This window comes from Tenrec ecaudatus, chromosome 10 (genome assembly GCF_050624435.1).
Source record: "Tenrec ecaudatus isolate mTenEca1 chromosome 10, mTenEca1.hap1, whole genome shotgun sequence".
NCBI lineage: Eukaryota > Metazoa > Chordata > Mammalia > Afrosoricida > Tenrecidae > Tenrec > Tenrec ecaudatus.
The window spans coordinates 21,286,621-21,314,589 of record NC_134539.1 but is presented as its reverse complement, the minus strand read 5'-3'; the positions used below and the strand labels follow the sequence as shown (position 1 = coordinate 21,314,589).

The window sequence follows — 27,969 nt, the reverse complement described above, 5'->3', positions numbered from 1 at the left end:
CAAATATGCACTTCAACAACTACCCCAAAGGGAAAAACATCTTCCCAGCACTGGGGTGGTGGGGGAGAAATGAGAGAAAAAAACAAGGAGTTCGGAAGCCTCTCAAAAAGCCGTTGAAGAAGTTGCGTGCTCTGAGGAAGTGGGGTTTTGCAAACTAGCTGTGGAGAGACTTGGCCCGCTGCCGAGGTGAACGGCCCCCAGATGCTGGCAGGTTTCAGACAGGCCAAGCAAGACAACAGGTGCTCAGGAGAGGGACTTTGGAGGGCTGATTCCGTGGCATGGGCACCTAGAAAACCACAAACAACCCCGCTATTGTCAGGCTGATTCCTAGTCACGGCAACCCAAGAGGGCAGAAATCCTCCCACCGAGCCTCCAAGGTGTAGGCATGTACACAGTTCCTGAAACACACACACAGACAAGTTCTCCCCTGGAGTGGCCTGGTAGGCTCACCCTGCTGATTCTTTCGGCCAGCAGTGGAGAGCTAGGCTTTAACCTCCACACCACCAGAGCACCACTTTCAAGAAACAGCTTAATTGAGTAAAATTAGTATCTAAGCTCTTGGGGTGCGGACGGGGGCAGAGAGGAGAATCAGAGCTGAACCCCCGGCCATGGCGTGGATTCTGTCTCACAGCAACCCTGCAGAGCAGAACCACTCCTTCGGGTTTCCACGACTGTCAGTCTTTCTGGGAGTCTAGAGAGCGCCCCCCATCTTTCTCCCTTGGAGCAGCCGGAGGTCTGAACCACCAGGCTTCCTTCTTGAGAAAAGCAGGGGGTTCTAAGCAGCCTGTTTGCCAAGAGCAAATGCCAGCCATAGGATGACCACAGCTGAGGATGTGCCCACAGGGGCACCAACCCTACATCCTTATGGAAGCAGAAGGGCACATCTTTCTCTTTCGAGCAGTTGGGGAGTTGGAACCACCGACCTTTCAGGTAGCAGCTGAGCACTTGACCACAGTGCCACCAGCCAGGGCTGCTCCAGCAGGAATCTATGCCCCAGGAACTTAAACAAACAAAGGAGGACAGAGTAAAATTGCCTCGGAGGGTTTCCAAGGTCTAGTGGGTTTCACACTGCATTGAGCCACTAACCAGAGTGGCAGTTTGAATTCAACAACCCTTCTGTGGGGGAAAAGATGTGACCTTCTGCTCCTGTCACCCATTACAGTCTCAGAAACCCACAGGGGCAGTTCGACCCTGTCCTATAGGATCGGGGTGAGTTGGCATGGACTCAATGAGAATGAGTCTGCAGTGACTTAATCTTTATAGAAATGGACTGAGGCATCTTTCTGCGAACCTCTGACCTGTTTGTTTCAGGGCACCTTCCCAGTAGGTCTGAGCTAAGTCCCATTGGAAACAAGGATACAATGAAATGTGCAATGCAGTGAACTCCTTAATACTTTGTTACTCCCACCACATGGCCTTCGCTTTGATGGGTCTGGGTAAAAAGGTAGGGAAAGACCATGACTGGATTATATGATTCAGCTGTCTGTGACTGGGGATAGAGTTCACTGTGATTGTCATCCTGCAGGGTATAAAATCAGACATCTCAGGAGGTAGCAGCAGGATCTCACTACCAACAAAAGCAAAAAGCCAGGAGCATGCCTTTTGGACCCCAACATCCCCATGCATCCAACCTCCTCAATCAAGGAGACAGATCTGACATCAGAAGAACACTGGAGGAGCAGCAACAGTGGAACCAGGAGTCAGAGCAGTGGGCTTCTCAGTCCACAAAGCAAGTTAAGCTGAATGCTTTGGAGCAGGAGGCTGGCTAACAGAGGGGGCTGTCTTGGGGCACTTAATTGGGGAACCTGGGCTTGCTGACCCAGGAAGCTTGAGCTGGGTGCCTTTTGGTTGAGGCTTACCTGGAAGAGTGGCAAGCCTTCTGGGCATTTATTAGCAGCCCTGAAGGGCCAGGCAAGGGCCAGGCCAAGAGGCAGAGAGGCTGGCCAGCCAACCTACTTACAGGTACAGCTGAGATGCAGCTGTCCTGACTCAACAACTGCATTCTGAGCATTTGCACCTGAACTGTAATCTGTTAATTTTCCTAATAAACCCCATAACCCTGAGCATTTTAAGTTCTGTGTGGACACTGCATTCATCGAACCCAGTAGACAAGTAGAAAATACTGTGTGAGAGGCAGTTGGTGCCAGAATAGTGTACTAAGGGGGGGAGCCTGGAGGACAAAGATGTGGGCCCCATAGTCAGGGTGGAGCCATGTCTGACCTCTGCCTTGGGTGGCTCTGAGCCCCAGGAGATGAGACAAGACCCTTAATGCCATCTTAACAACATGGCACAAGTACTCCCTCAATGCAAGAACACTTTGTTATATTCTAATAACCCGGCATTTTGCGATGCTCATATTCCCAACATGATTGCTGAAGTCAAAATGAGTGCATAAGCAAATATGGTGAAGAAAGCTGATGGTGCCCAGCTATTAAAAGATACAGCATCTGGGGTCTTAAAGGCTTGAAGTTAAACGAGCGGCCATCTAGCAGGGAAGCAACAAAGTCCACATGGAAGAAGCACACCAGCCTGTGTGACCACCAAGTATTGATGGGGTCAGTTATCAGGCATCAGAAGATGGGAGTTGAAGAAGACCCAAAGTCCATCTACAGACAATTGGACATCCTCTCACAGAAGGGTCACAAGAAAGAACAAGACAGCCAAGGTGAAGTATAGCACCGATGAAACACACATTATTCCTCTAGTTCTTCAATACCCCCACCCTCCACTATAATGACCCCAGTTCTATCTTACAAATCTGGCTAGACCAGAGCATGTACACTGGTATAGGTAAGAGTTCTCAACACAAGGAATCCAGGTCAAATAACCCCGACAGGAACAGCAATGGGAGCGATACCTTGAGTTTGAAGGGAGGTAGGGAGAGAAGGGGAGAAACGGGAAACCGACTATCATGATCGATGTATAACCACCCCCCACCACCCAGACAATCAACAGCAATGTCGGTGAAGGGAGACAGAGGATGGTATAAAAATAATAATTCAAATTTATCAGGGATCCATGTGAGTGGGAGAGGAAGGAGAAAAAAGAGGAGCTGATACCAAGGGCTCAAGAAGAAAGGAAATGTTTTAAAAAGGACAGCAACAAATGTACAAATGTGTTTGATACAATGGATGTACGGATTGTTCTAAGAGCTGTAAGAGCCATGAACACAATGATTTAATTTAAAAAGTGGCATAACTAAAAAATGGTCTGTCCCATATCTCCACACACACAGGCTCCTTTGTGTATGCATTTCTCAAGGCCAAACACCAAGAGGAGGATTTGCTGGGGCAACGGACATTTACCATTCTGGCTCTGCCACAAGGGGACAGCAACAATGTCTTTGGGCCTTGGTTTTCTGAGTCCCAGAGGGGCTGCGTGGGTACTGTGTTCAGTAAAGCAGAGGGGTGGCAAAGATGAGGGAAAGCCTCCGCGAGATGGACGAAGGCAATTACCCCAACAATGCCCCATTAACCCCGGAGAGGACGCAGCACTGGGCACTCTGTATTCTGTGGCACATGAGGTCACCGCACGTCTGAGCTGGGGCTCCACAGCAACGGACACAAAAAAATGAGAGAGATCTTTGACCTGCGGCGTGGTAGGGAAGTGACACAGCCCCACACCACTTTGTGCTTACAGCGGGACTTTCCTGATGAGTAAGCGCATGCTTCAAACTCCTAGGAACGGCTCCAACACCCTGATGCTGTAGCGGAAGCCGCTGAGGGACAAAGCAATTCGGGTCAGAGAAAACCAAGAGGTGGGTTTCTTCCCTTTGCGCCGAAAGCGGCGGTGGCGGCTGCTGCTCCTGAGTCCTCCAAGCGGTACCAGGCCAAGATCTCCGGGCTCTTGCCTGGAGGTCACCATGCTGACTGCACATGGCCAGGCAATGGGAACCAGACAGGTTTTGTTTTTCATTTAAATTTTTAATATGGATTCTTTAATACTTAAGTAATCCCTTTTTTATTTTCTAAAAATGGATGTTGATCTGAAAAAATGTCCCAATGTAGGGGCCTTCACTTATTTTAAAAATCATTGTACTAGGCCAGGTAGACCAGAGAAACAGATTCACAGACACACAGAAAGAGGCTGATATACAAGAACAGTTGAATATTGAGAAAACATCTCAGCCCAGTCCATATCAAGTCCATAAGTCTGATATTAGCCCATATAACCCGATGCCAATCTATAATGCTCTCTTCTGGCTCATGAAACACATGCAATGATGCCAAATGCAGGAAAATCACAGGCCAGTGGGAGCAGGTCAGTGGCGTTGTAAGCATCTCGGTGCTGGCAGGGGTCTCCTGTGGCTCTTCCAGGTTCCCAGCATTCTCAAAAGGCCATGCCCATAAAGGCCTCACTGGTTATGTCTTGATTGACAGGCCAGACTCCATCCCTTCACTCATAATCCTTTCAAATTGAGACCAGATTATGTAACTAGCAGAATCATTGTAACACAAGTCACAGGTATCTCTGTGATTAACAGTGAAAGGATAAAAGGGAATCACTTTCTACCACCACCAAGCAAAATCTAGACTGGGTGCTTATGGGGCAGGGCTTGGGGTGTGACTGGCTTATGCCGACCACCTGTCTAGAGCAGAACTGAGACCCATCGTTTCAACAATAGGCTTCTCCAAAGAGGATGGCCAGGGTCATCTTTGTTCTCAGGTGCCTCAGGGGGACTCAAATCTTTAACCTTGCAGTTAGAAGTGAATGCATCCCTCAGTCACTCCTACCACCATGGCTTCCTGGTTCCCCAGAGGGCCCACCGCCGGGAGGAGAGGTGCGTGGCGTCCTTAGGCAGGAAGCTCCTCCTGGAAGGGAAGATTCCCACACCCTGCTCCTCACACAGGAAAGGCCCAGCCTTCAGACGACATCACACTGTTGATTCCAATAGGGGCCACTTCATAGTACGAGGAGTGCGGGTGGTGCAGTGGTGAAGCGCTTGGTCCACCCCACGAGCTATTCCAGGGGAGAAGGATCCGGCAGCCTGCAGCTGTCCAGACGACAGCCTTGGGAATCCTGCCCGGCAGGCAGTTCTACTCTGTCCGCAAGGCACCGTGAGTCAGCCTGAGGAACTGCGAGTATGTGGTGGCTTTTATGCAGGAGGCGGCCCTGGGTCACAAACTCTCATGAGCTCATCTGCTCACCAAGAGGTCGGGAATCTGGGTCTGCTCAGAGCCTACTTGGAAGGCCTGGCTCCCAGAAAACCAGCCATGGAAGGCCTATGGAGTCACCGAGTCAGGGCCGACTCAAAGGGAATCCTGTATGCACACACTGAAATATGACGGGCTTCCTTGCGGAACCCACTTCCCGTCTGACCTTGGAATGCCAGTGACAGTCGCAGTGTCGTAGGTCCCACGGCCTGCACTTTTAGAAAACCCATTTTCACACTGGCCATTCCTTTGAATACTGGTGTACTCAGGTGAGCTGAGCTCCTCCTGGTCACGGTCAGATGACTGGAGGACAGAGAGGTGCCGGAACCCCCACCTGCGTGTCCTGCAGGGCAGTCTGTGGTTTGAGGTGGAAGCGCCAGGCTGAGTCACCCGTCCTGTCGCACAACATGTGCAGACAGCCAGCGGCAGGGAGGTGGGCCACAGAAACCAGCGGTCCCAGCAGGAAATGGGAAGAGACAGCAGTGCCCAAGGGGGTACCCATGCAGCTCTTGGGGAGGTGGCTTTGCTTGGTTCCAGTGCAGTCCGAACTCCCGGGCAGCCACACTCAGCAGCAGAGGTGGACGGATGGCTAACAGGGCAGGGACACAACAGGAAACAATCCAGGCGGAATGGGTAAGCAGGCTGATACCCTGAAAAGACTGCAGCCCTGTCCATGGGTAAGTTTACCCCCTTCAGTTTCTGGGGCTTTCTCGCTTTAAAAAGGGCAATGCAACCTGAGAAAACAGCAGTAAATATGTCCCTGGCACAATGAAATGAAAAAGGTTAATTAATGGCAGTGGGTGTCTGTATCAAGTTTCGGACCTCTCAGACCCCCTTTGAAGTCTGTATTTAATTTTTCCAAGTAGAAATGCAATGTTATTAAAAATTAACTGTGGGGAGGCGACTTCCTTAACCTAGCTCATTAGGTTGTGGAATCCGCTTGGGAGTTCTTCTGCCTTAATAAAGCCTTTTCTTTACTTCTCAAAGAAAAAAAAATCAACTGTGGCAACTAGAGTCACACGCCACTTGTAAGTGGTTTTGTTGGGTATGCACGGTCTGGCAGACGTAGACCGGAATGGTGGCTCTCCCCTTCTGCGTGGCTTCCAAGACACGGAAAGCAGGCCGGCCACCAATAAATGGCCCACAGCTCTTCCTGTGACTGACAGACCAGGGAGGGTCACATGCCTCACCTGGACCAGACCTTCCCCAAATGGGCAGTACTACCCTAGCGGTCGCTAGACCAATGGGAGAAAGGGAGGGCCGTGGACGGACGTGGGGATCTTAGTCTCGGGTTATGGCTGACAGTGCAAATGTTTTTCACTGCCCAGAGGGGACTGAGTAAGATTTCTTTCTGAAAAGGGGGTGGGTTCTGAAACACCACTTTGAGACAAGGACCTTTTCTCTACTGTGCTGACCAAGTTCAAGCAGCAGGCTACCATGTGTGCAGGCGACACAAGCCCGAACCTGAGGGACCCAAGCCCAGCGGTGGTAGAGGAGGAGAGGACCTTGCCCTAGGCCATAGAGAAGCCAGAGGCAAGCCCTTCATTGGATGCCCCGCCCCTGTGCTGCTGAAGTCCACGGGCAGCTTTGCGGGACAAGTGTCACACTGCAGCTGGGGTTGTGGGTCCAGCTATGGGTGAGGTCAATCAGTGACTAAGGACAGCAGCCCGAGGTCAAACAGCCATAACTTGTCCCGGACGGGATGCAGGAGCACTCTGCCTGGAAACCACACCCGAGGCTGACCAGGTCTCCAGCGTGACCTGCCACTTTACAGAACGACAGGGGACAGAAGAAGACACTAAGTGACACTGAGAGATGCCATCATTCGGGCAGGCTCTGTAGGGCAGAGAGAAAAAGGAACAAGAAGGAGCGGGCATGCCAGGCCCGAAAGGCTGTCCAGGCCCACGCGTGTGAGCGGACTTCACCTGGACCCGTTTGACCAAAGCAACTGTGCACACACGCTTCGCGTGACTTTATGTTTAAAAACTGCCACAATAGAGCGTTGAGTGTGGCCCCGCCTTCTGTTCAGCCCCAGCTTCTCACAGATCATCCACCTGGATGGGCATAGGCTCCTTCCGTCGCTGCTGGAGAGTCAGATCCAGTGCACGGTGACCCTCTGTGTAGAACTACAGGTTTGCGATGTTGATTTTTCGAAAGTAGGCTGCCAAGCCTTCTTCCAAGCTGCCTCCTGCCTGAGTGTGAAGCTCCCACTTGGTAGCTGGCAGCTTCGAGGGCGTGTTAAGCACTGGCATTTCCCGGGGGGTGGACTTGCAAGAGGCCAAGGCATAGTTAGTGCTGCTCACCTGTCGATGAATTGATCGATGACGACGATGTCACCGGGCTGGATCTCCTCTCTCAGGGAGCCGCAGGCTGTGGTCACGATGACATGGGTACAGCCCTCCTCCTTCAGAGCCCAGATATTTGCCTGGTAGTTGACTTTGGAAGGCACAATGCTGTGCTGCCTCCCGTGCCTGTGGGAAGGAGAGGAGAGTGGGTAGGTGAGTGTGGAGGAACTGGAACTGCCAAGGGAGTCTCCCCCGCTGCAGCACCAAATGGTACTGCCCTGGAGCACTTCCCAGGCGGTAAACCTTCCACCTGCAGCCCGCAGCCAACTTTGAACTGCTCCTCGGTGGTTACGCAGCTAAGCGCTCAACCACCATACCACCGGGGCTCCTGAGGCGTGCTGGGAGAAGGTAAAACCTTACAACGGCACCGACAGCACAAGGTGGGGGGATCCAGGAACACCCCGGAAGTATATGAGTTTTTCTGAAATTGATCTCTCACGAGATTTCCCCCCCCCCCCCCAGAGAGCGACAGTAGCTCAGAAGACCTGCCGGGAAGAGACAATTTGCAGCCACACCCAGTTCAATGCTCTCTCCATAGGACGCACCTGCCCACGGGTTTCTCCCCGCAAAACCAGTCCCATTGGCGCCCAGTCGATTCCCAGAGGACAGAGCGGAACTGCCCCACGAGGTTCCCCAGGCTGTCATCTTTCCAGAAGAAAGCAGCAGCTCTCTTCCAAGGAAAGGCATCTGGTGGGTTCAAAGTGCCAGTTTTTCAGGTAGGAGTTAATTGCTTTTGCCAGCAATGACTCCAAAGACGCTTTCTTGAAATCCACTCCATGTGACTATCTAAAACCATGACCCCCAAACTTATTTGGCCTGTTGCCCCCCTTTCTAAAGCAAACAAAAAAATTACTTCGCACTCCCTTGGCAATTAGAAATCTTGTATTACAGCTCATAATGCAGGATAAAGTGTCCCCCAAACACACTGCCATTAGGTTGATTCCAACTCATAGCAACCCATAGAAAGCCTTTCTCATCTTTCTTCTGAGGAGCGATGGGTGGTTTTGAACTGCTGGCCTTGCAGTTAGCAGCCCAACAGGTAACTCCCTATGACAACAGGGCTCTGAGAATAAAGTGTAGACATCTGCTTTTGTAGTTCCCCTCCTGGGTCATTCCAGCACCGACTAGGGTGATCACTCACTCTGGGAAACACATCTACAATGACGCTTTTATTTGGTGCAGAGGCGCCTTTTATGTTACAAATGTAGGGTGGCAGACAGACATTAGGGTGGCTCTGAGGCCACACCCTATGTCACTGTCCCAGGGAGTAGAGGTGGCAGTTAGACTTGCTGCCAATCAAAAGAATATGACACCATCACGGGGACGGTCCTCCTGTGATGGGGTGGTGCGTGGCAGCCTGCAGTCTCTTGCTGGTCTTGAAGAAAGCAGCTGCTGTTGCCATGGGGACTGCCTGGAGAGGCCCACAAGGTAGGAAACCTTGGGCTGCTTCTAGGAGCTGGGGCCTCAGGTCTACCCCAGCAAGAACTGAATTCTGTCAACAGCACGAACTTGGCAGAAGATACCAGGCTCCAGGTGCACCCTGGGCAGCCTTGTGAAACCCGAGAGCGGGACCCAGCTAAGCCAGGCCCAACTCCTGAGCCATGGGAACGGAGATAATGCACGAGCACACGGTTTACACAGCTACACTCAAGCTCATCTGTTAGGCAGCAACAGAAAACACATACAAGTGAGTTTGATCCATGTCTAGCCATGGCATGAAGATAGTTTTGTCTTTTCAAAATCAAGATGACCTAAATTTGGAAGGTAATTTTTACTTGACAGAAACGGGGACAAGGAATGAAAGAGAATGAACTAGTACAAGGAAGCAAACAAAAAAACCTCAGGTCAAGAAAACAGTTGGCAGTGGGTCAACTCAAAGTCCACCCTGAGCAGAACATGGGTCTCTACACGAGGGGGAGCACTGGCCACCAAGGGCCCCAGATCCACAACCTCCAGGTACCCAACAATCACTGTGAGTACAGGCGCCGGAGAGGAGCCGGGGTCGTTTGTTCACTGCAATGATCAAACAGAAGGAAACACTTGCTCTCACACTTCCCAGTGAAGCCACAGATTCACGGAATGAAACTCGCTGCACCTGCTGCCACTTCGAAGCATGATCCCATTTTCTAAATGCAGCGAGATCGTTGGCAGCCAGTCCGTATCACCCCTCAAACCAAAGCTAGGAGAGGAGGTCATCAACAGAGGAACTTCTGCGTCATCCTTCTTTCCAGAAACAGAGGTCTGACTTCACCAACAGAGGAACCTCTGAGTCACCCCTTTCCAGAAACAACAGCCCATGCAAAGTATCGTCCACTAGCAACACCTGAAGGAGCCGTGGTGGTCGATCCACAAGGTCGGCCGTTTGAAATCACCGGCTGATAACTGCAGGAGTCTCAGAAAGCCTTCGGCAGTTCCCAACCTTCCTCCTGCCGCAGCCCTTTCATACAGCTCCTCATGTGGTGGGGACCCCAGCCATCAAATTACTCTCATTGCTATTTCATAACTGTAATTTCGCTACTGTTAAGAACTGTCATGTAAATATCAGATCGGCAGGAGGTCTTTTCATGGTTGCACATGGAGCATAATTAAAGCATGATGATGAATCAAATCATGTTGTAATGATATACTGTGAAATATTTACTTCTAATGACAAAAGAAAGGTCTTGAAGCATGGTGTAGCATGGGAACCAGTCTTCACTCCGGGTACTCCTCGGTGGGCTTACCTGCATGTGGGCAGACCCACCTGGAGAGGGATAGAGGAGTAGTGTCTCAGTTCCTAAGACCATCGGAAATAGGTGTTTTCCGATGGCCTTAGACGACCCCTGTGAAAGGGCCATTTGACCCCCAAAAGGAGTCATGACCCACAGGTTGAGAACCGCTGCCCTGGGGAAGTTCTACCCCATCCTATTGTGTTGCCACCACTTTGATGGCAGCGAGTTTGTTTTTTTGGAGTAACACCTGAAAATCAGGTTGAAACCACTTACCTTGCAAGAAGCACACAATCAACGTTTTTAATCTTCCCCAAAATTAAGGCATCGGATGGCTGCACATAAAGAAAGATGATTTCAATGCACAATTTTTAAACACAGGTTTTACACACACACACTCTGTCAGTCAATTTAGACTCAAAGCAGCCCCTGTGTCTGCGTGGAGTCTCTCCATGTCTGCAGCGGTCTCTCAGAAGTACATCACCAGTGTTCTGGAGCCTCTGGGTGGGTTTAAATGGCTAACATTTGCCTTGCAGGGGCTCTCTCTATATGGGGCGGGCTTCAAAAAAAAAATCAGTGGACAAATTCCATTGTCTTCTACTTTGCATTTAATCAGACACACAGACACAAACTGAAAAGCTCCTATTTGAACTGGAGGTCCACAATAGGATTCACCTTAGCAAAGTAGAGGAAGTCTAATTTGACCAATTAGCTTAATCATCCAATAAACAAGCTCCACGTCTTTGGCAGACACCACTATGAACTGGGTGCTGCCGCCAGCCTGGCCGCCAGACAAGGCACCATTCAGCTGGCTCTCTGTGTAGCAGGCAGGGTGAGGGGCTGGGGCACAAGACTGCTCAAGGGTTTTTGGCAGTCCCAACTCGGGGGTGTGAATGAGAGGCAGGAAGGATGGAAGTGCACAAGGTGGGATTTGAGGACTCAGCATGGAGAAAGAACCCTGTTAGACTATCTTCACCAGGTCCAAGATGGCCATGCAATGGCCGGGGGTGGAAAAAAGCCCCTTGGAAGTTAAGACATTGGCCAACTGGACCATCAGACTTGTAGGATACAAGGTCAGTGTGAGAAGCTAGTGGTGGTATGCTCAGACCTTCTCTAACGCGGTCAGAGGACTGTGGTGTGTAGAAGCAGAGATGAGGAGTTCGATCCCAGCTGGTGGATAAGGGGGCGCTTGGAAGACTGCCAGTCTGTGCTGCAAACAGGACAAGTTCACGTCCAGCTCAGCCACGCATGCACACCCTCAACTGTGTGCTGGATCCTCTAACATTGGGGCGATGGCTCACCACTTTGTAATGATACTTCTTTTTAATATCATTTTATTGGGGGATCATACAAGTCTAATCGCCATCCATCCATCTACTGTATCAAGCACATTGATATATTGTTGCCATCCTCATTCTCAAAACACTTTCTCTGTACTTGAGCCCTTGTTATCAGCTCATTCCCTCCCCCTCCCCACCCCCTCCTCCCTCATAAACCCTTAATTTATAAATTATTATGTTGTCATGTCTTATACTGTCCGACATGACACCCACTTTTCTGTTGTCTGTTCCCCAGGGAGGAAGTTATATGTAGATCCTTGTAATCAGTTCCCCCTTTCTACCCCACCTTCCCTCTACCCTCCAGGTATCACTACTCTTATTATTGTTGTGAGGGGCTTATCAGTCAGTACTTCCTCTTCTCAGTCATTTGAGAATGCCCCATGCTGTCAAAGTAACCCCTGGACTCAGAGTAGCGCTGCTCCCCACGGCCTCCAAGGTTGTAATCTTTATGAAAGGTGACTGCCTCATCAGTCTCCCATGGGGCAGCTGGTGGGTTTCAACTGCTGATCTAAGGCACCACCAGGGCTCACCTGAGTCACCAGCCTATTCCCCAAATTAACATAGGGTGACCCAAAACCCTAAAATTGAGCAAAGGTCAATTTGAATGGCAAGGCTGGAAGGGTTCAGCTGCTAGGCTAAAGTGAGTTTCTGTCTCAAAGATATATAAATGTAAGTTATCTGTGTGGCCAGGGCCCACGCCAGCCTGCCTTCAGAACTCTGAGTCTCAGGTGACAGAGCTCAGAGGCAGGCCCCCAGGGCCTTCCTGCCTGGGGCCCACCCACGCCACTGCCAAGACAAAGGAAGTCCTTATTTTTTAACTTAACAACCAAGCTGGCCAAAGGAGAAAACAGCTCACAAGCTGGCTTGAATTGGATATAAACCTTGCCAAACGGTGTATCCACATATTTTTCAGTTCTTCCTTCTAAAATCTCTGGGTCATCCAGGCCGGTTCCACCAATTATTCCAATCTAAAGGGGGGGAGGGGAGACAAAGGAAAAAGAACACAGTTGGACAGTTTTCATAAGGAACAAAATCTTGATGGCAACCACATGTTTTGAATTCACGAGTTGGACTCACTTCCATTGCCTAAGCCCGTTACTTTTAAAAGTCCCAGAATTACTGGAAACAAAACAAGATCAAGCAGCAAAAAACCCAACATTTGCTCATTCAACAAGCACTTGAAGGTCTTCCAGATTCCAGAAGTGACTAAGAGTTTGTCCTTGGGGACTAGGTCACACATCCCTGGCTGTCCGAATCACAAACGAGCACAGAAAAGGCACCGTACACACCGTGCATTAGCTGAGTTTTTCAGCATATTTTAATGCAGTTTTTGTGGTAAAATTAGGTGCCTCGGCTGATATTTGGGTCGACTTATATAGTAAGTATATGTAGTACTTTTAGTAGTGTAGAGAGAAAAAACAAACAATAAAAAAGCAGCCAAATGTCGTTACAGAAAACACATCATTAACAACTTTCCCCCCATAGAATGAGCTGTGCAACCAGCCAGAATAAGAGGCTAAAGTAGGCCGCTTGAACCAAGCACCCTCGCCACTGCTGCCTGCCAAGCTCCTGGTGACTCCGGGCAACCCCTCTACGACAGAGCAGAGGAGCTGGCTAGCAGATGAGCACCTTACCGCCTCCCCAGCAGGCCTCCTTTCCTCCTGGTGACCCCTTTGTCAAAGAAACCAGGGGTTATTTTTTCTTCATCACACCACTAGACATAAAACTGGACAGGGAGCAAAGGCCAGCAGTTTAGACTATCATGCAAAGCTGGGCTCACACCTGAAATCAGACAGCCTTTCCTATGTATGTGAACTTATGGAGACAGACATCGTCCTTAGGTGCCATTGAGTCCAGTCAGACTCAGGGGGCAACTCAAGTACCCTATGAAATTCACACTCACACACGGCTGGGCCCTTTCTCCTTCTGTACTGTTTGGTGGGTGCAACTGCCAACCAACTGTTTGTGCCCCTTAGATACATAGAAGAGCCCTGGTGGGTGGTGGGCTGCCAATGACAAAGTTGGCACACATTCACACCTATACCTACATGCACATATGTGTAATTCAAAGGTGGCCTAATAGCTTTCCTGAAACTCTCATGTTCGAATGCATTTTCTGAAGACTAACTAGAGCCGGTGTCTTCCAGGATTCCTCCTGGGGACTCAGAAACAATGACCAAAGATAAGGGAGCATTACATAAACAGCGAAAACCAAAGCCCCACAGGAAGGCTTCCTTGGGCGATGCTTCCGGACAAAGGAAGCAGTTAAACCATCAGCAGGAGGCTAAGGGGACAGAGACCAGCCCAAGGGAAAGAAACCTGGCGTTCCCCCCCACCCCCAACCCAAAGCTGTAAACCTATTAGCACGAGTAAACCTCCTATCAAATAAAGAGTTTCTCTTTCAAAAAAAAAAAAAAAAAACCAAAAAACACTGCAGAGTCAGGACTTTGCGATCATTACATGACCTATTTTCCAGATTAGATTAGAGCCGCTTTTTATAGCAACATGTATGTAAATGACTAACCTCTCCGGCTTTCTTTTCTGAAAAAACAAAAATTTAAAAATTTCAGCTTAAGAAAATGACCGGTTTGGGAACTGTCTCTAACTAACACAGTAGCCCTCCCCTGTAAGAACGCATGTTAGGTTTCTCGGGTAGGAACTGCCTTGGTCCCTGGCTTCGCAGGAGAGAGAATTCACGCTGAAGCCTGGCTCGGGATCCCAGGGGTTCTTCTAAAGGACGAGGCCGTTTCGGCGTCACCGTCCCTGCACGCCCACCCGCGGCGGCCGCGGCCACAAAGGCGGCTGGAGGAGGAGAAAGGGGGGAGGGGGAAGGGAGGGCGGTTTGCTGGGGAAGGTGTGTTTTTAGGGACTTCCGCTGGGAGGCGTGGCCTACGGTGCTGGCTGACCCCATTGGCTGAATTAAACCGACCGGGCCTTGATTGGACCAACCCAGGTGGACCCGCCCACCTGGGTGTACCGCCCTTTCCTGGCTCGGAGCCTGAACTTGGAGCATGCCCAGTCCCCTGGTCCCCAGTCGGGCTACTTAATAGACTAACAGATCTACTCCTGGAAATCCGCAGAGATTTCCCACTGTTTAAGGGGGGGTGGGGGGAAATGGAGACGCTGCCGCTGATCGTGAGAGTGCTTACATGTTAATTCCACAAAGTTGACACAAAGTAGCTATCATTCCGGGACAACTGGGTGACATCTTACAGCTTTCTCCACCTGGAGTCTCTCTGCACCCAACATGTACAGGATTTGGAACTATCAAAACTACAGTTTTACTTTTGGATCACTGAATCAGAATGGACTGGCAGCAAGTTTTTTTTAAATCAAGAAACCAGTTTTTGAAGTTGGTGCCACCTTGTGGCACACTGTTGAAACCGCAGCAAACTACATCAAGCCCACTTTTACCTTAGATGGCTACAAATCAGGAGCCCTGGAGGGGCTGGTGGACTGCTCACTGAAAGGCCAGGAGTCCCCACACACCTGCAGCTCCTTGGGGAACAGTTATGGCCATCTTCTCCGGTAAAAGTTTACAGCCTTGGAAACCTTGGAAACCTTACATAGGGTCACTATGAGTCAGAATGTACTTGATGGCAGTGAGTTTGGTTTTAGGTTGGTAGTGTGCTGCATTATTACACACTGGTCTGTTAATTAGAAGGAAAGCAAGTTCAAACCCACCAGTCACCCTGAAGGATAAAGACGAGGCTTTCTGCTCCTGTAAATATTTACAGCTTCATAAACCCAAAGGAGTTCCACTCCATCCTGTGGGGCTTGACCATGAGTCATTACAGAGACTCACTGGCATTGAATTTGGAGTTTTGTTTTCTGTGGTGCTACAAACAGAAGCCCTGGGGGGGGGGGAGGGCGGTAAGCACTGGGCTGCTAACCACAAGGCTGGCAGTTCAAACCTACTCGCCCCTCAGCAGGAGAGAGGCTTTCTGCTCCTGCAATGATTTACAGCCTTGGAAACCTTATAGAGGGTCACTTTGAGCTGGATGCTTGTTGGCAGTGGATTTGGTTTCCTTTTTTGTTAAGAATTGAACGTTACCTACTGCCATGGAGTTGATTCCGACTCGTAGATGAGTCAGTCAATAGGATAGCTATCAAATCGTCGAAGTTTTCCCTTAATCCATTTAAATCATGACAGTTCAAGCAAAAATCTTAACTCCATCACCCGTTTATCCACTCCTAATCCTTCTCCCAGGGTCAGGTGCAAACTGTGGATGTGTTTGGCTGCTCACCCAAAACGCCCGAGAGGTTCGGGTAGAACCAAGATGTGCACTGCAAGAAAGGCCAGGCAAGGTTCCACTGACCACCATATGGGGCAGCGTTCTACTCGGATGCACACTGGGAGTGGACTGTATGGCCGTCTTGTTTGTAAAATCTCGCTCCAGTCCAGCTTCTCTATTTTCTCTCTCATTTCCTGTCCCTCGGAAACACCACAGGAAAGCTAATGCGGGTCTGCCCCACATCCTCTCACCCTGGGTCATGGAGCGTAATGCTGCTGCTGCTTTCATTGCCACCAGCCGAACTCACGGGGGTGGAGGGGGAGAATCCTGCTGCTCCCAACAACTTGTGTTGTCTGCCTGTGACCCCTCTGCCTGGTTCAGAATTGGTTTTGAACTACCCTGTCAGCTTAGGCAGCCAGCTGCTGGGCAGGTGGCCTCTTGGACTGCCCTCATAGGTCCAGCACAGCAGCCTGCACTTGTCAGCCCTCGGGGAGGAAGTGACGTTCTGTACTGTACCGTTCACCAGGGAAGGGCAGCATAGTCTCTGGCCCTTGAATTACCTGCAGACAAGGCAAGTCAGCTACCCAACTAGCGAGCTGCTCATGAAAACCCACATCTTGCAAAGGACAGGGACAAGTGTCATGATTGAGTACAGACAGCCGCAACAAGGAACTGAGCCTCCAGCCATTTTCCTGCTGCAGAGAAAGGGTTCCACGTGCCAAGATGTGGCCAATATCACCACCTGCTGGCGCTAAGGGAAAGTACCACTGGGAAGAACCTCCCAGACACCTCTGGCACCGGATTCTATCCACACTTCCTGAACAACCCCCTGCCGTCTGGTTTTAGCGACCCTCCTAGAGCCGCCCAAAAGATGAGTCAAGGCCGGGCCTGCCTTTGTTATACAGTCTGTTTGAGTGCGCATGAATGGCTTCACAAAGTTTGTGGGAAAATGGAATGAAAAGATGATGGGGTTTTGGCCTGATCTTTTTGAAGCATCTGTGTCAAAGGCACTGGGCTAGGTGAGCCGGTGGCCGTGCTGTCTGATCATCTCAGTCTGATCACCTGGGCACTGGAATGATTACACACCCTTTACACGCAGGGAAAAAAGAGCACAAACATGAACTGGTCTGTGTGCAAATCCTACTGAGCAAAGACAGCACAGGCGGCTGTCTGTAAAATTACAGTGAAGTAGCAACAAAAATAATGTTATGGTTGGGGTCACCACCACATGAGGAACTGTAATGAAAAGGTGAGGCATTAGGAAGGTTAAGAAACACTGCTCTAGAACCTGGAAAAGGTGTGGGAATGGATTCACCTCGTCAGCCCCCAAAAACCCAGCTCAGACAGCACAGTGGGCTTACCCCTTGTGAAGCTCACCGTAGATTTTTGACATCAAAAATAGACTCAATTTGTGATAGGTTTAAGTGTGGGGGTGGCCAGCCCCCCACAGCTAATCATGGGTTTAGTAGGTGCAATTGTACAGTTAAGCTATATAAAGATCATAGTAAAGTCATAGAGAATAGGGAGTGATGGGGTGGAGAGAGTACAATAAAGAAGTCAGACACATTTCATGGTAGTGTGCTCACCTCAGCTGCTCTTGGTGGTCCACGTGGAGGTGGGGGACGAGAAGGCAGGAGAGAGCTCTCATGAGGTTTTATTTCTAACCAAAGCTTATATATCTTTGGGGGCATGTAAGCCTTCTGATTACAGATAGCAATGTACGTCATGAGAAGGGGTTGTAACATAGGCAGTACAAATAGGAGGGGGATGCCCTAGGGGTGTACACACAGCAGTACAGGGAGGGAATAGGTGTACATAAGTGGCAATAGGGGTGGACTGTAGACTCAATATAGTGGTTTAATCTTAGTCATCCTTGAGTGGTCCTGGGCTTGCCTCCCGGCACTCCTTCAAGAGAACAATATCAAAAGGGAGTGGGGCCTACTTAGAGTGAGTCAGACTATACAGTCTTATTGCTCTAGATACCCTTAAGGAGAATAACCACTAACCTACTTTCAATGACCTAGTGTACAGTCATTTACAATATGTAGCAAGCAGTGTCTTGGGTTTGGCATAGATTTTTGGGAGACAACTTGGGAGAAATCTTTCTGTTTCCCACATTTAAGCCACTAAGTTTGTGCTAATTTGTTACAGCAATAATATGAAACTAATCTAGTGACTGAAAAATCATCTCAACCCAAAGAACCCATTTGCCATGGAGTCAATTCCAAGTCCAAGCAAGCTTCTATATAGGTTTCTGAGATCGTCGGTCTTCATGGGAGCAGACAGCCTGTCCTTTCTTCTGCCGACCTCACTTATCCCAATGCACCACCAGGTCTCCTGAGAATCCCCTGAAAAGTCCGTGGGCTTGAAAACCCAGGGGCTGTGTAGCTGAATGATCTCAAGGCTTGTCACATCCAAGGTTGCAGGATCGCCCCTGGAGTTTCTCACCTGGCAGGTTGAGGAAGAGGCCCGAGAACCTGCATTTGCAGCTAGTGGCCAAGGGATGCAGCTCACACCCTGAGATGCCTCGGAGTCCCAGCCAGGCCCTTTGCAGCGAGACTGTCACACTTGTGGGTCGGAGTTCCACTGCCTACAAAACCCCGCTCTCGCTTCCTCCTCTGCATCTCTGAGTTCAATTTTCACTTGACTCATGGAAACATAGGAGGTCACAGAAGTAATGCCCCCAACATCGTCTGTTCCTGTGTTTCTTCAGCAGTCAAGCCTTCAGACACACAGAGAGGCTCCCACTCTCCCAGTAGAGAACTAAGGTAAGAAAAAACCATGACCAAGACTTTCGAGGGAACGGATTTTGAAGGTTCCCAAAGGAACAGGACAAGGGCTGGAAGATGAAGCAACACATTGAAGAGGGTTGACAGGGATGGACTTGGGTGAAAGAGAAGATGGTGGTCCATATAGGTAGAAGGGATATCAGGGGAGGCGGTGGTAGTGGAAGGGAATATGGGGCTGGAGGTTGACAAGTGGTTTGAATTTGTGAATACAGAGTTGATGGTCTGAAATGTAACCCTCCACCTAATTCACACACACATACACCGCCCCCACCCCCTTTAACTGAATGCTCCTTCCAAGAAAGGAAGGAGAGACTTGGTCTCACCCACGTGGCTCACATTACCAGGAGGGACCAGTCCCCGGAGATGTCCACCATGTTCAGTGAAGTAGAGGATCAGAGAGAGAAGGCCCTCCATGAGAGGGACCGACACAACTGTACACGGATGGGCTCAGACAGCATGGGAATAGCACAGGACGGAGCAATGTCCTGCTCTGCTCTGCTCTACATAAGGCTGCTCTCTGAACACGTGGGTGAAGCAAGTCAATGGCATCTATCGCCACCCCACCCCCACCCATTCACATCAGCACTGCACCTCATCATAGCAAGCATGATTCACAGGAGCTGCTTCTTGATTTTTTTTCAGAGTGAAGCTGGAGGGCTCCTGGGGAAGCTATATTGCACTCCCTTCACTGATGGAACCTTCTGTATGGGCCTGGTCTTGATATCAAAGCTGGTCAGGCCCCTCACCTGCTGTTGGACAATCTGCCCTTGATTGAGGCCCACCAGGCAATGGCAGTTGTTACTCGCATGGCCTCAGCTCCGGTTGCTGCTATTCCACGGTGTCCCTGATGCAGATCAGGACCACCTCCTTCTGTCGTGGCCACAAAAGAGACAGCCTCAATCCCCCACCCCACTCATGGTCTCTGCAGCAAGGAGGCCTTCCACATCCCCTGCCCCTAGCCCCCTATAAGCAGCATCCCTGGGGAAGCTTCTCCTCCTTGACCAGGAAAGAGTCACTCACCACAACATAACGAGGGTACTCAAAGGGGAGGGTGGGGGGAGTCAGGGTAACTGCTCTCCAGAGGGTCTTCTTCAACAGTTGATATTTTCAAAGTACATCACCAGGCCTTTCTTCCGAGGCAACTCAGGGTGAATTGGAACCTTCACCCTTTCAGGTAGCAGCTGATTATGTTACCCATATGCAACGATACCCTAGGTCTCCAAAGGGCCACTTAAGCCACTGCCATTAGATTTGATTGCGACTCTACATAGGGGTTCCAAGGCTGTAAATCTTTAAAAAATTTTAAAAAGATTTTTATTGGGATCTCATAACTCTTATAACAATCCATACATCAATTGTATCAAGCATATTTGTTCTTATGTTGCCATCATTATTTTCTAAACATTTACTTTTTATTTGAGTCCTTGGTATCAGCTCTTTTCCCTACCCCCCCCCCCAATGACCCCTTGATAAATTATTATTTTCATATCTTACACTGACCACTGTCTCCCTTCCCCCAGTTTCTGTTGTTCATCCCCTCTGTGTATGTGTGTGGTGCAGTTAGGTGTCCATTATTGTGATCCACTTCCCTCCACCCCCTTCTACCAACCTCCCCCCTACCATTCTGGTATTGCCGCTCCCATTCCTGGATTATGTGTGCTTTTTATCTCTTATCTGTACCTGTGTGCTCCAGTCTAGCCCACAGTGAAAGGCAGGACTGGGGTCATGATAGTGGGGTGTGTGTGTGTGTGTGTGTAAGCTTCAAGGAATTAGAGGAACATTGTGTCTTTCATTGGTGCTATACTGTGCCCTGATTGGCTTATTCCTTCCCTGTGACCCTTTTGTGAGGACATGTTCCACTGTCAACAGATGGGTTTTGGGTCTCTGCTCTGACCCACCTCGTTCTCAACAATATGTTTTTTTGTTTGTTTTGGGTCTTCTAATGCCTGTCACCCGATCCTGTCAATACCTCATGATCACACAGGTTGGTGTGCATCGTCCATGTAGGTTGGTTGTGTCTCTGCGAGATGGCCGCTTGTTTAACTTCAAGCCTTTAAGGCCCCAGACACTATGTCTTTTGATAAGGCTGTAAATCTTTATGGTATGGACAGCCTCATCTCCTGTGGTTTATCTACCAGTTTGAAATGATTCACATATCCTGCCATCTAGCACAGGAGCTAAGGGGCCATAGTAGGCTACTTGTTGGGCCCTTACTGCAAGGTTGGTGTTTCAAACCCACAAGTTGCTCCTGGGGAGAAAGATGAGACTGTCTGCTCCCATAGATTAGAGGTTCGGAACTCAGGGGCAGTTCTACACTCTCCTGTAAGGTTGCTGTGAGTCAGAATCGACTCAATGGCTGCTTGTTTTGTGGGTTTATGCCTAATCACTCACTGTCCAAGTGGGTTTCCAAGACTAACTCTTTATAGGAGTCAAGAGTCCCATCTTTCTCCCATGGAGCAACTGGTGGTTTCAAACTGCCAACCTTGCCAATCGCAGCCCAACGCGTCACCACTATGCTGCCAGGACTGTATACCAGGTGAAAACGGAATTCCTCCCGTTCCTCTTCCTACTGCCTCACATCTTGCCAGTCTTACTCCCAGAATCGACCCCATGCCTGGGACCTCTGCTGGTCCGGGAGAGGAAGACCTGGTTACCTGCCACCACAAACACTAAACCCCCAACCAAACTCCCTGCCACTGAGTCGTGCCGACGCATAGCAACCCTACAGGACAGGACAGCACTGCCCGTGTGTTTCCAGACCATAGCTTTAAGGGAGTAGAAAGTCCCGCCCCTCTCCTGTAGAGCGGATGGTGGTTTTGAACTGCTGATCTTGCAGTTAGCAGCTCAGGAAGTCACTACTCCACAGATGGCAGTGTCTGTGAACCGTTCTAGGCAGTGACCCTCCGAGGCAGGTCTCTTATGTCAGTCACCTGGGGTCACTAAGTGCATGCTGGGCAGCGCACAACAGAAACCCTCCCCCCATCGCCAGAGTCAGTGCTGATACAAGAGCACCCTGTACAGAGTCAGCCTCAGCTTTCCCCACCGGACGGGCTGGTGGGTTGGACTTTCTGGTTAGCAGTCCGAAGCCTCCTCAGCACCACTCGGAGGTGCAGACGGTTAACATTTTCAGCCCGGTAACCAAAAGGTGGGAGGTCTGACTCCACTCAGAGGAGCCTCACAGAACCGCCCAAGGTCTTGTTCTACAGGATCAGCTATTGAGAATGTTACTGGCGCCCACGGAGTGGCCAGGAGTTGAAATCAGCTCAACAGATACTGGCTTTCCTGGGGCCCACATGAAACGTCCTCACCAATCCTTGACACGTCAGCACACAGCCTCCTCTTACAAGGCCCTAGTGCGAACATTTAAGCAGATCTGGGAGTCCAGTGACAGTCCCTTTCTACCATGGCCACGTGCCCTCTCCCGACGTTCGGGACTCGCTACCTCTGTCTTTAGGTCACCGGCTCTCATCAATATGCAGGTGTCAGCGTAAAACTCACCCATCAAAGGTCTGACACTCAGTACCCGCCCCGCCCTGTCCCCCTTTCACTTGTCATGCTCCTGGGTCACTAGTCCCACCACCAGAATATAGAGACAGAACCCTAATGTCTGGCAAGTACGCTCACCAATCCTCGCATCAGCAGAAACAAGAACCAGTGAAGAGTCAGGTTTCAACAATAATCTAAACATTATACTGCTGTGGTCAAACCTGATGGTGGTTTCCATGTGAGTGAGCTAACTGTACCCCTCACAACTGAGGACAATGCGTTTCTCCTTGAAGGGCTGGTAAACTCGTGGGGGTGCTGAGAACAAGGCTGGTAAAGTGAGGTTTCTGCCTGCAAGCCCACAACCTCGCATGTGCATCACTTCACAGCTGAGGACCGTGGGCTACCAGGCGTCAATGTTGCGAGGCTCCCATGGGAGGTGGGTCCCTGGGCTCCATGCCATTCCTCCCCTCACCCCGCAGTGCTGGCTGCAATGCTGTTTTGTAAATGATCCCATGACACGGTGGCAGTGGCCACAAAAGCCACCTGTCAGCGAAGTAACCCAAAGCTGAAACTGAGATACATGGTGTCCCTACACCCACCCTATGCTTCTCTTAAAATAGATAAAACAGATCGAATAGTTTTAAGACGTTTGCCATTTCAGCCGCAAGTGTGTGCAGTTCAGTGACGTGGACCCCGTTGACCATGCTGTCCGCCATCACTACCTGGGACGAAGACAGGGCTTTCCACTGCAGTCAAGAGTCAGTCTCGGAAACTCACAGGGGCAGGTAGCCTGTCCAACCACGGTTCCTCTGAGGGTCCACTCGATGGCAGTGAGCTTGGTTTTGGTTTCGAACAGAAATTCAGTATCCCGTAAGATGATAAGTTCCCAAGGAACCCCAAACCACCATCGTGTCCTTGCTCCTACCAAGTGAGTCTCCCTAGGTGAGGCTAGAAACAAAGACAGGGTGAAAGTGAAAGTGGGAACTTTGACGGACCGATCAAGCAAGGTGTAAGTGTGGGCGCTGCTGCCAGACAAGCTCAAAGGAGGCTCACAGCTTTCTAGGGCGGAGCATACAGGATGTGACACACACTGGCTTGACAGGGGCATATGCAAGACCGAGGGCAAAGAACAGTCTTTCTAGTGCTTGTGGGTGGGCTGAAGCTGCTGCTGGTGGACCTCCTGCTTTGTAAGTGGGGTCAGCTGAGAACCACCTTAGGGCAACCTCCAAGCACTCTGGGGTCAACCTCCACCCCTAGGCACGTGTGCATGCTCTCTGGCTCCTGACAAATTCGTCTGTTCTTACTGTGTCCTGGGTTGGTTCCTTCAAGGAGGCAAAGCTCAGAAAACCAATTGTAGACCGCGGGTACACCGAATGATGAAGTTCAAGGGCGGTTTCCTTCCCTATGGATTGTAACTCAAGGTAAATAAAAATCTTCACAAGAGAACCACGAGGCAACATCATGATTCATGGGGAAAACACATGAGCGATGAGGATTTCATCTTGCTTTGATCCAGTCAAAACACGTGGAAGCAGCAGGCAAGACGTCGATTATACCCTGGCAAATGTGCTGCCCAAGACCTCTTCAAGACAGCTGTGTGGAGGACCAAGGTGCACCTGACCCCAGCCATGGTCTTTTTCTTTCAATGGCCTCATATGCATGTGAGTGACAGTGCTGGAGAAGAACCTTTGTGCTGGTGGTGTCTGAAGTATGGCACTGGCAGTGCCATGGACTGCCAGAAGAGCTAACAAATCTGCCTTGGAGGAAGACTATCCAGAATGCTCCTTGGAACTGAGGCTAGCAAGACTTCATCTCATGTATTTTGGCCACGTTATCAGAAGAGACCAGTTCTGTAAAAGGACAACATGCTTGGCAAAATAGAAGCTCACTGCCATTGAGTCAATTCTGACCCCACAGTGATGCTGTAGGGCAGGGCAGAACTGCCCTGTGGGTTTATGAGACTGTAACTGTTTACGGAGTAGACAGCCTCATCTTCCTCCCAAGGAGTAATTGGTGGTTTCAAACTGCTGATCTTGTAGTGAACAGCCCAACGAGTAGCCCATGACGCCAACAGAGGGTCGTGGGGAGAAGCGGAAGACCCTCCATGAGATGGAGTAACACAGTGGCCAGAACAGGCTCAAAGTTAACATTGTGAGGATGGCGCAGGGCCAGGCAGGGCTTCCTTCGGCTGGACACACAGGGTCACTGTGAGTCAGAAGTGCCTTGAGAGCACCTAATGGCAATTCACAAAGCTATATGAAATGGAGGATGAGGGCTTCTTAACCAGCCTCGTTGAGGTACTTCACCTAAGTAGGTAGGATCACACATTATTTGTTCTTTAGGGTCTGATTTCTATTGGCCAGCCTTGTATGTTCACTGTTCACCTATGTCATAGCATGTATCGGGACTTCATTTCTCTTTGTGGCTGAGTAATAGTCTATGGGACAGGGACATTGCACATTTTGTGCGTCCATTCATCAGGCTGATGGGCAATTGGGTTGGCTCCAATTGGGTTGGCAATCATGACTCGTATTGCAGTGAACACGGCATGCCAGTATCTGCAGGTATCCAGGCTTTGCAAGTCTTTTGGGGTACATACCTGGGAGTGAACTTGATGGGTTTGGCTTATTCACAAAACGAAGCTGAAAACATGGGGTGACCATATGCCAGATTTCAGGAATGCCTCACCACACCCAACTGGTGGTACGCCAAGCTCTAGGCCCACTTCTATCATGAAACAAGGGAGTTCGCTTCAGCCATTGTCTGTCTGCACAAAGGGGGGTGGTGGTTATGTGGACCCGAGAGATCGTTTCAGGGTACTATTCTATGACTTGGGTCTAGAATGTGTTTTTTATTACGGTAGTCTGTTTTTGCCTTGGGCACTAGTGTGGTCTATACAGAGTGTGGCCAGTCCAGCCTGAGGGGTTTGGTGGTGGCACCACACCAGGGCTTCTCAACACAGGGTGTCACCCCTTCCAACCCCAAAGAAACAACTCAGCAGGCGGGCACAGTACTATTTGTACTTCTCAATTTTATGCTCAGCAGCTCGCCAAGACCCAAAATATCCATCATCCAATGTGACCATCAGCACTCTAATCAGTGCCCATGCTGTTCTCCAATGTACTGCATTAATTTTTCAGGGAAACTGTGGTGGGGAGAGTTTCTGCATCTGATGAATGTGAGGCTGGTTTAAACATGCCATGCCTCTCAGATTCTGACGGTCCTTCAAAGGTATTTCTGTAAGGGTGGGTGACCCGTCCCTGCTTGCCCAGTGGAAACCATTGTCCGGTGACACCTACCACAATGTCTACATCTATTTGAGCAAAGGCATCCCACATAAACCTCAGCTCCCCAATAACACTGCTCAAGTCAACTCTGACTCATCGTGACCCTATTCAGCAGAGTAACACTGTCTCAAAGGGGCTTCCTAGGGGGAAGCAGATCTTTATAGAAGCGGATCTTTCCTCCCTTGGGGCTGCTGGTGGGTTTAACAGTTGAGCGCTTAACCACTGTGCCCCTAGGGTGCTTTCCTTTCCCTGGAACTTAAGCATTACTACTTAGTGAAGCTTCGGCATGTGCAAGGCAGACCAACCAGTTGCCAAGTGGGTTCCCACTCGTGGTGAACCCGGGGCAGCAGAAATGCTGCTGTACATGGCTCCTGACTACTGGTTCTCTGGAGGAGAGCTCCAGGTGTTTCTTTCTGCCTCGGGGTGGACTCCAACTTCCAAACTTCCGATCAACTGGAGGTCTGCCTAATTACTTGTGCCGCCCAGGGATTCCTGGGTAAATACAACACTCAACTTCCCAATTCACAGCTCCCCTATATGGCAGAAATTACCCCTGTGGGTTTCAGAGACTGCAACTCTCAGAAGAGCAGGAAGTCACTGAGTCGGAATGGACTTGATGGCAGTGAGTTTGGTTTGGAACGTGCCCAGTAAACCTTGCCAGGCTACCCCCACACTAGACCCGAGCACCTAAAGAACTCACGCACTTGGCCAGCGGGCTTCATACAAGAAACCCCTTCCTGCCTTGCCTTCCAAAGCAGGAGGGACTGTCTACACATCTCTCTCTCTCTGTACATATCGGTTGGATGCAAGAGGCTTTTCAAAACGGCCGAGTTTTCACCACCCTCCCAGGTCCTTCTTTTTCAAGGCCACCATCACGCTTTGCAGAGGGCAGACTGCAACCCGGCTGCCGGGTCTCTGAGAGCCCAGGAGCGCGTGAGCAGTCAAAATACAGGTCCAACCGCAGCTGCCAAGAACCTCTAAACGTCACGTTAAGTGAAGGGAATTCTTCCAACAGGTCTTAAAAGGATGGCGTCAAGATTCCCTTCTGTACTGTAATTCGACACGCTCTCTTGGGGCACCAACCAGACGAAAAGTGTTTAAAGCCCCGCAGAGCTCACCCCCCCCCCCCCCGCCCCAGCGCTCCCTCCTCCGTAGCACGATGCGCCCTTGTGTGGAAACCCGCCCCAGGACCGAAAACGGGCGGAAACGGGGCTCGAACAAGCCAAGCAGTGTAACGGCAGGGGCCTCCGCACAGGGGAGGGGAAGCCCGTGCTGCGTTTAGGCATTAAAAAAGAGAAAAGTATGCGTAGTCGCCCAGCGCCGTGCACTGGTGCAAACTTGCCCGGAGGAGGCCTGCGTTTGGAAGGGAACGCGGGGCCGGAAGCGCGGCGAGGGGCAGGGGCGCCGTTCGCCCACGTGGGCAGCGGGCAGGGTGCGGTGGGGCCCAGGGGCTCGTCTGCGCCGGGCACGGCGGGACCGGCGATGGGCCCGAAGGGAGGGGAGCGCGCGCAGGCGGACGCGCTCTGGCCGGAGGCGACTCGGCCCGGGAAAGCGGACCCCGGGCGAGCCGCGGCCAGGGCGCACGGCTAGCGGCGCGCTCCCCCGGGCTGGGCAGGCCAGCCTCGGGGCGGCGACGCTCACCTTCACGGCTGTGGTGGCGGCGGCGGCGGAGGCCATGGCTGCGGCCGGCGGAGGACGTCTGCGGCCGGCCCCGGGGAGCGGCTGCGGAGCGGGCAGCGGAGCGGGCAGAGCGCGGAGCGGGTTCCAACGCGGGCGCAGAGTGCGCAGGGCGGAGCCCGGGGGGCGGCTCTGACTCCGCCTCTTCCTCCCCGAGCCGGGGCGGGATTGGCTGGCCCGCGGGCGCGACTCCCCCCCTCGAGGAGCATTTGGGCGGCTCGCCCCCGGGGCAGGTCTTTCGGGGACCCGTTTTTTGCTTCGGTTTTCCAGCCCGGCTCGGACTTGCAGGCTCCCCGCCAGGATGGTGGAGACGCTGCGCGGCGCGCTAGCGTGGTGCCGGACGCCGGGCGGCGGGCTTCCCGGAGCTCAGCTCTCTTGGCGCAGAGCCCTGTTCGGGGAGCCGGCGGCCGCCCCCCTTCCAGCCAGGCGGGCCCGCATTCCCGACGTTCCCGCGGGAGGCAACGCCGGCGCCCACAGGGAGTCGCTCCAGCTGCGAAAGGCCACTGTGTTCCCCACATTCCCCAAGCACATGGTTCCCCTTCGTTTTTAGGTGCCGGAGCCGAGACAGAGCTGACTCAAGATTCAGGGTGACACAAAGGGAATAGACGAGGAGTCACCGATTGACAAACTATAGCTTGCTCCTCTTGGCTGTGCAGCCTCACTTGCTTGTGGTGTGCCCGGGTGGATCGGTGTGAGCTTTTAAAAGGATGAGGCCATCTTTAACCCCTTCCAGCCCAGCACTAACCGCTACATCTAGATTCAGAATGGAGGCTCCTGTCATTCAACACCCAGGGAACCATCTCCCTCTTCCAGCCACCCTCTGGAACACCCCTTTTTTCACCCTTCCCTACTGGCCAGGCAACGCCATTTAACCTCTGATGATGAATTACGTCCTCCAAAAAAAAAAAAAAGTGGGTAGTGATCTTAGGGTGACCTGTCATTCATTGCC

General features: G+C 51.1%; 1 protein-coding gene across 1 annotated transcript in view; it reads right to left on the bottom strand.

Moving 5' to 3' along the window:
- Nucleotides 1-27,385, bottom strand: part of MTAP (methylthioadenosine phosphorylase) — a 43,761-nt gene extending 16,376 nt beyond the window's left edge. Inside the window, exons 1-4 of the mRNA XM_075559996.1 lie at nt 26,985-27,385; nt 12,428-12,514; nt 10,483-10,541; nt 7,457-7,624 (exon numbers count right to left, since the gene is read on the bottom strand). Coding sequence (XP_075416111.1) covers nt 7,457-7,624; nt 10,483-10,541; nt 12,428-12,514; nt 26,985-27,020 — 350 coding nt within the window. The 5' untranslated portion in view covers nt 27,021-27,385. The remainder of the gene's footprint in view (nt 1-7,456; nt 7,625-10,482; nt 10,542-12,427; nt 12,515-26,984) is intronic.
- Nucleotides 27,386-27,969: the final 584 nt, after the last annotated feature.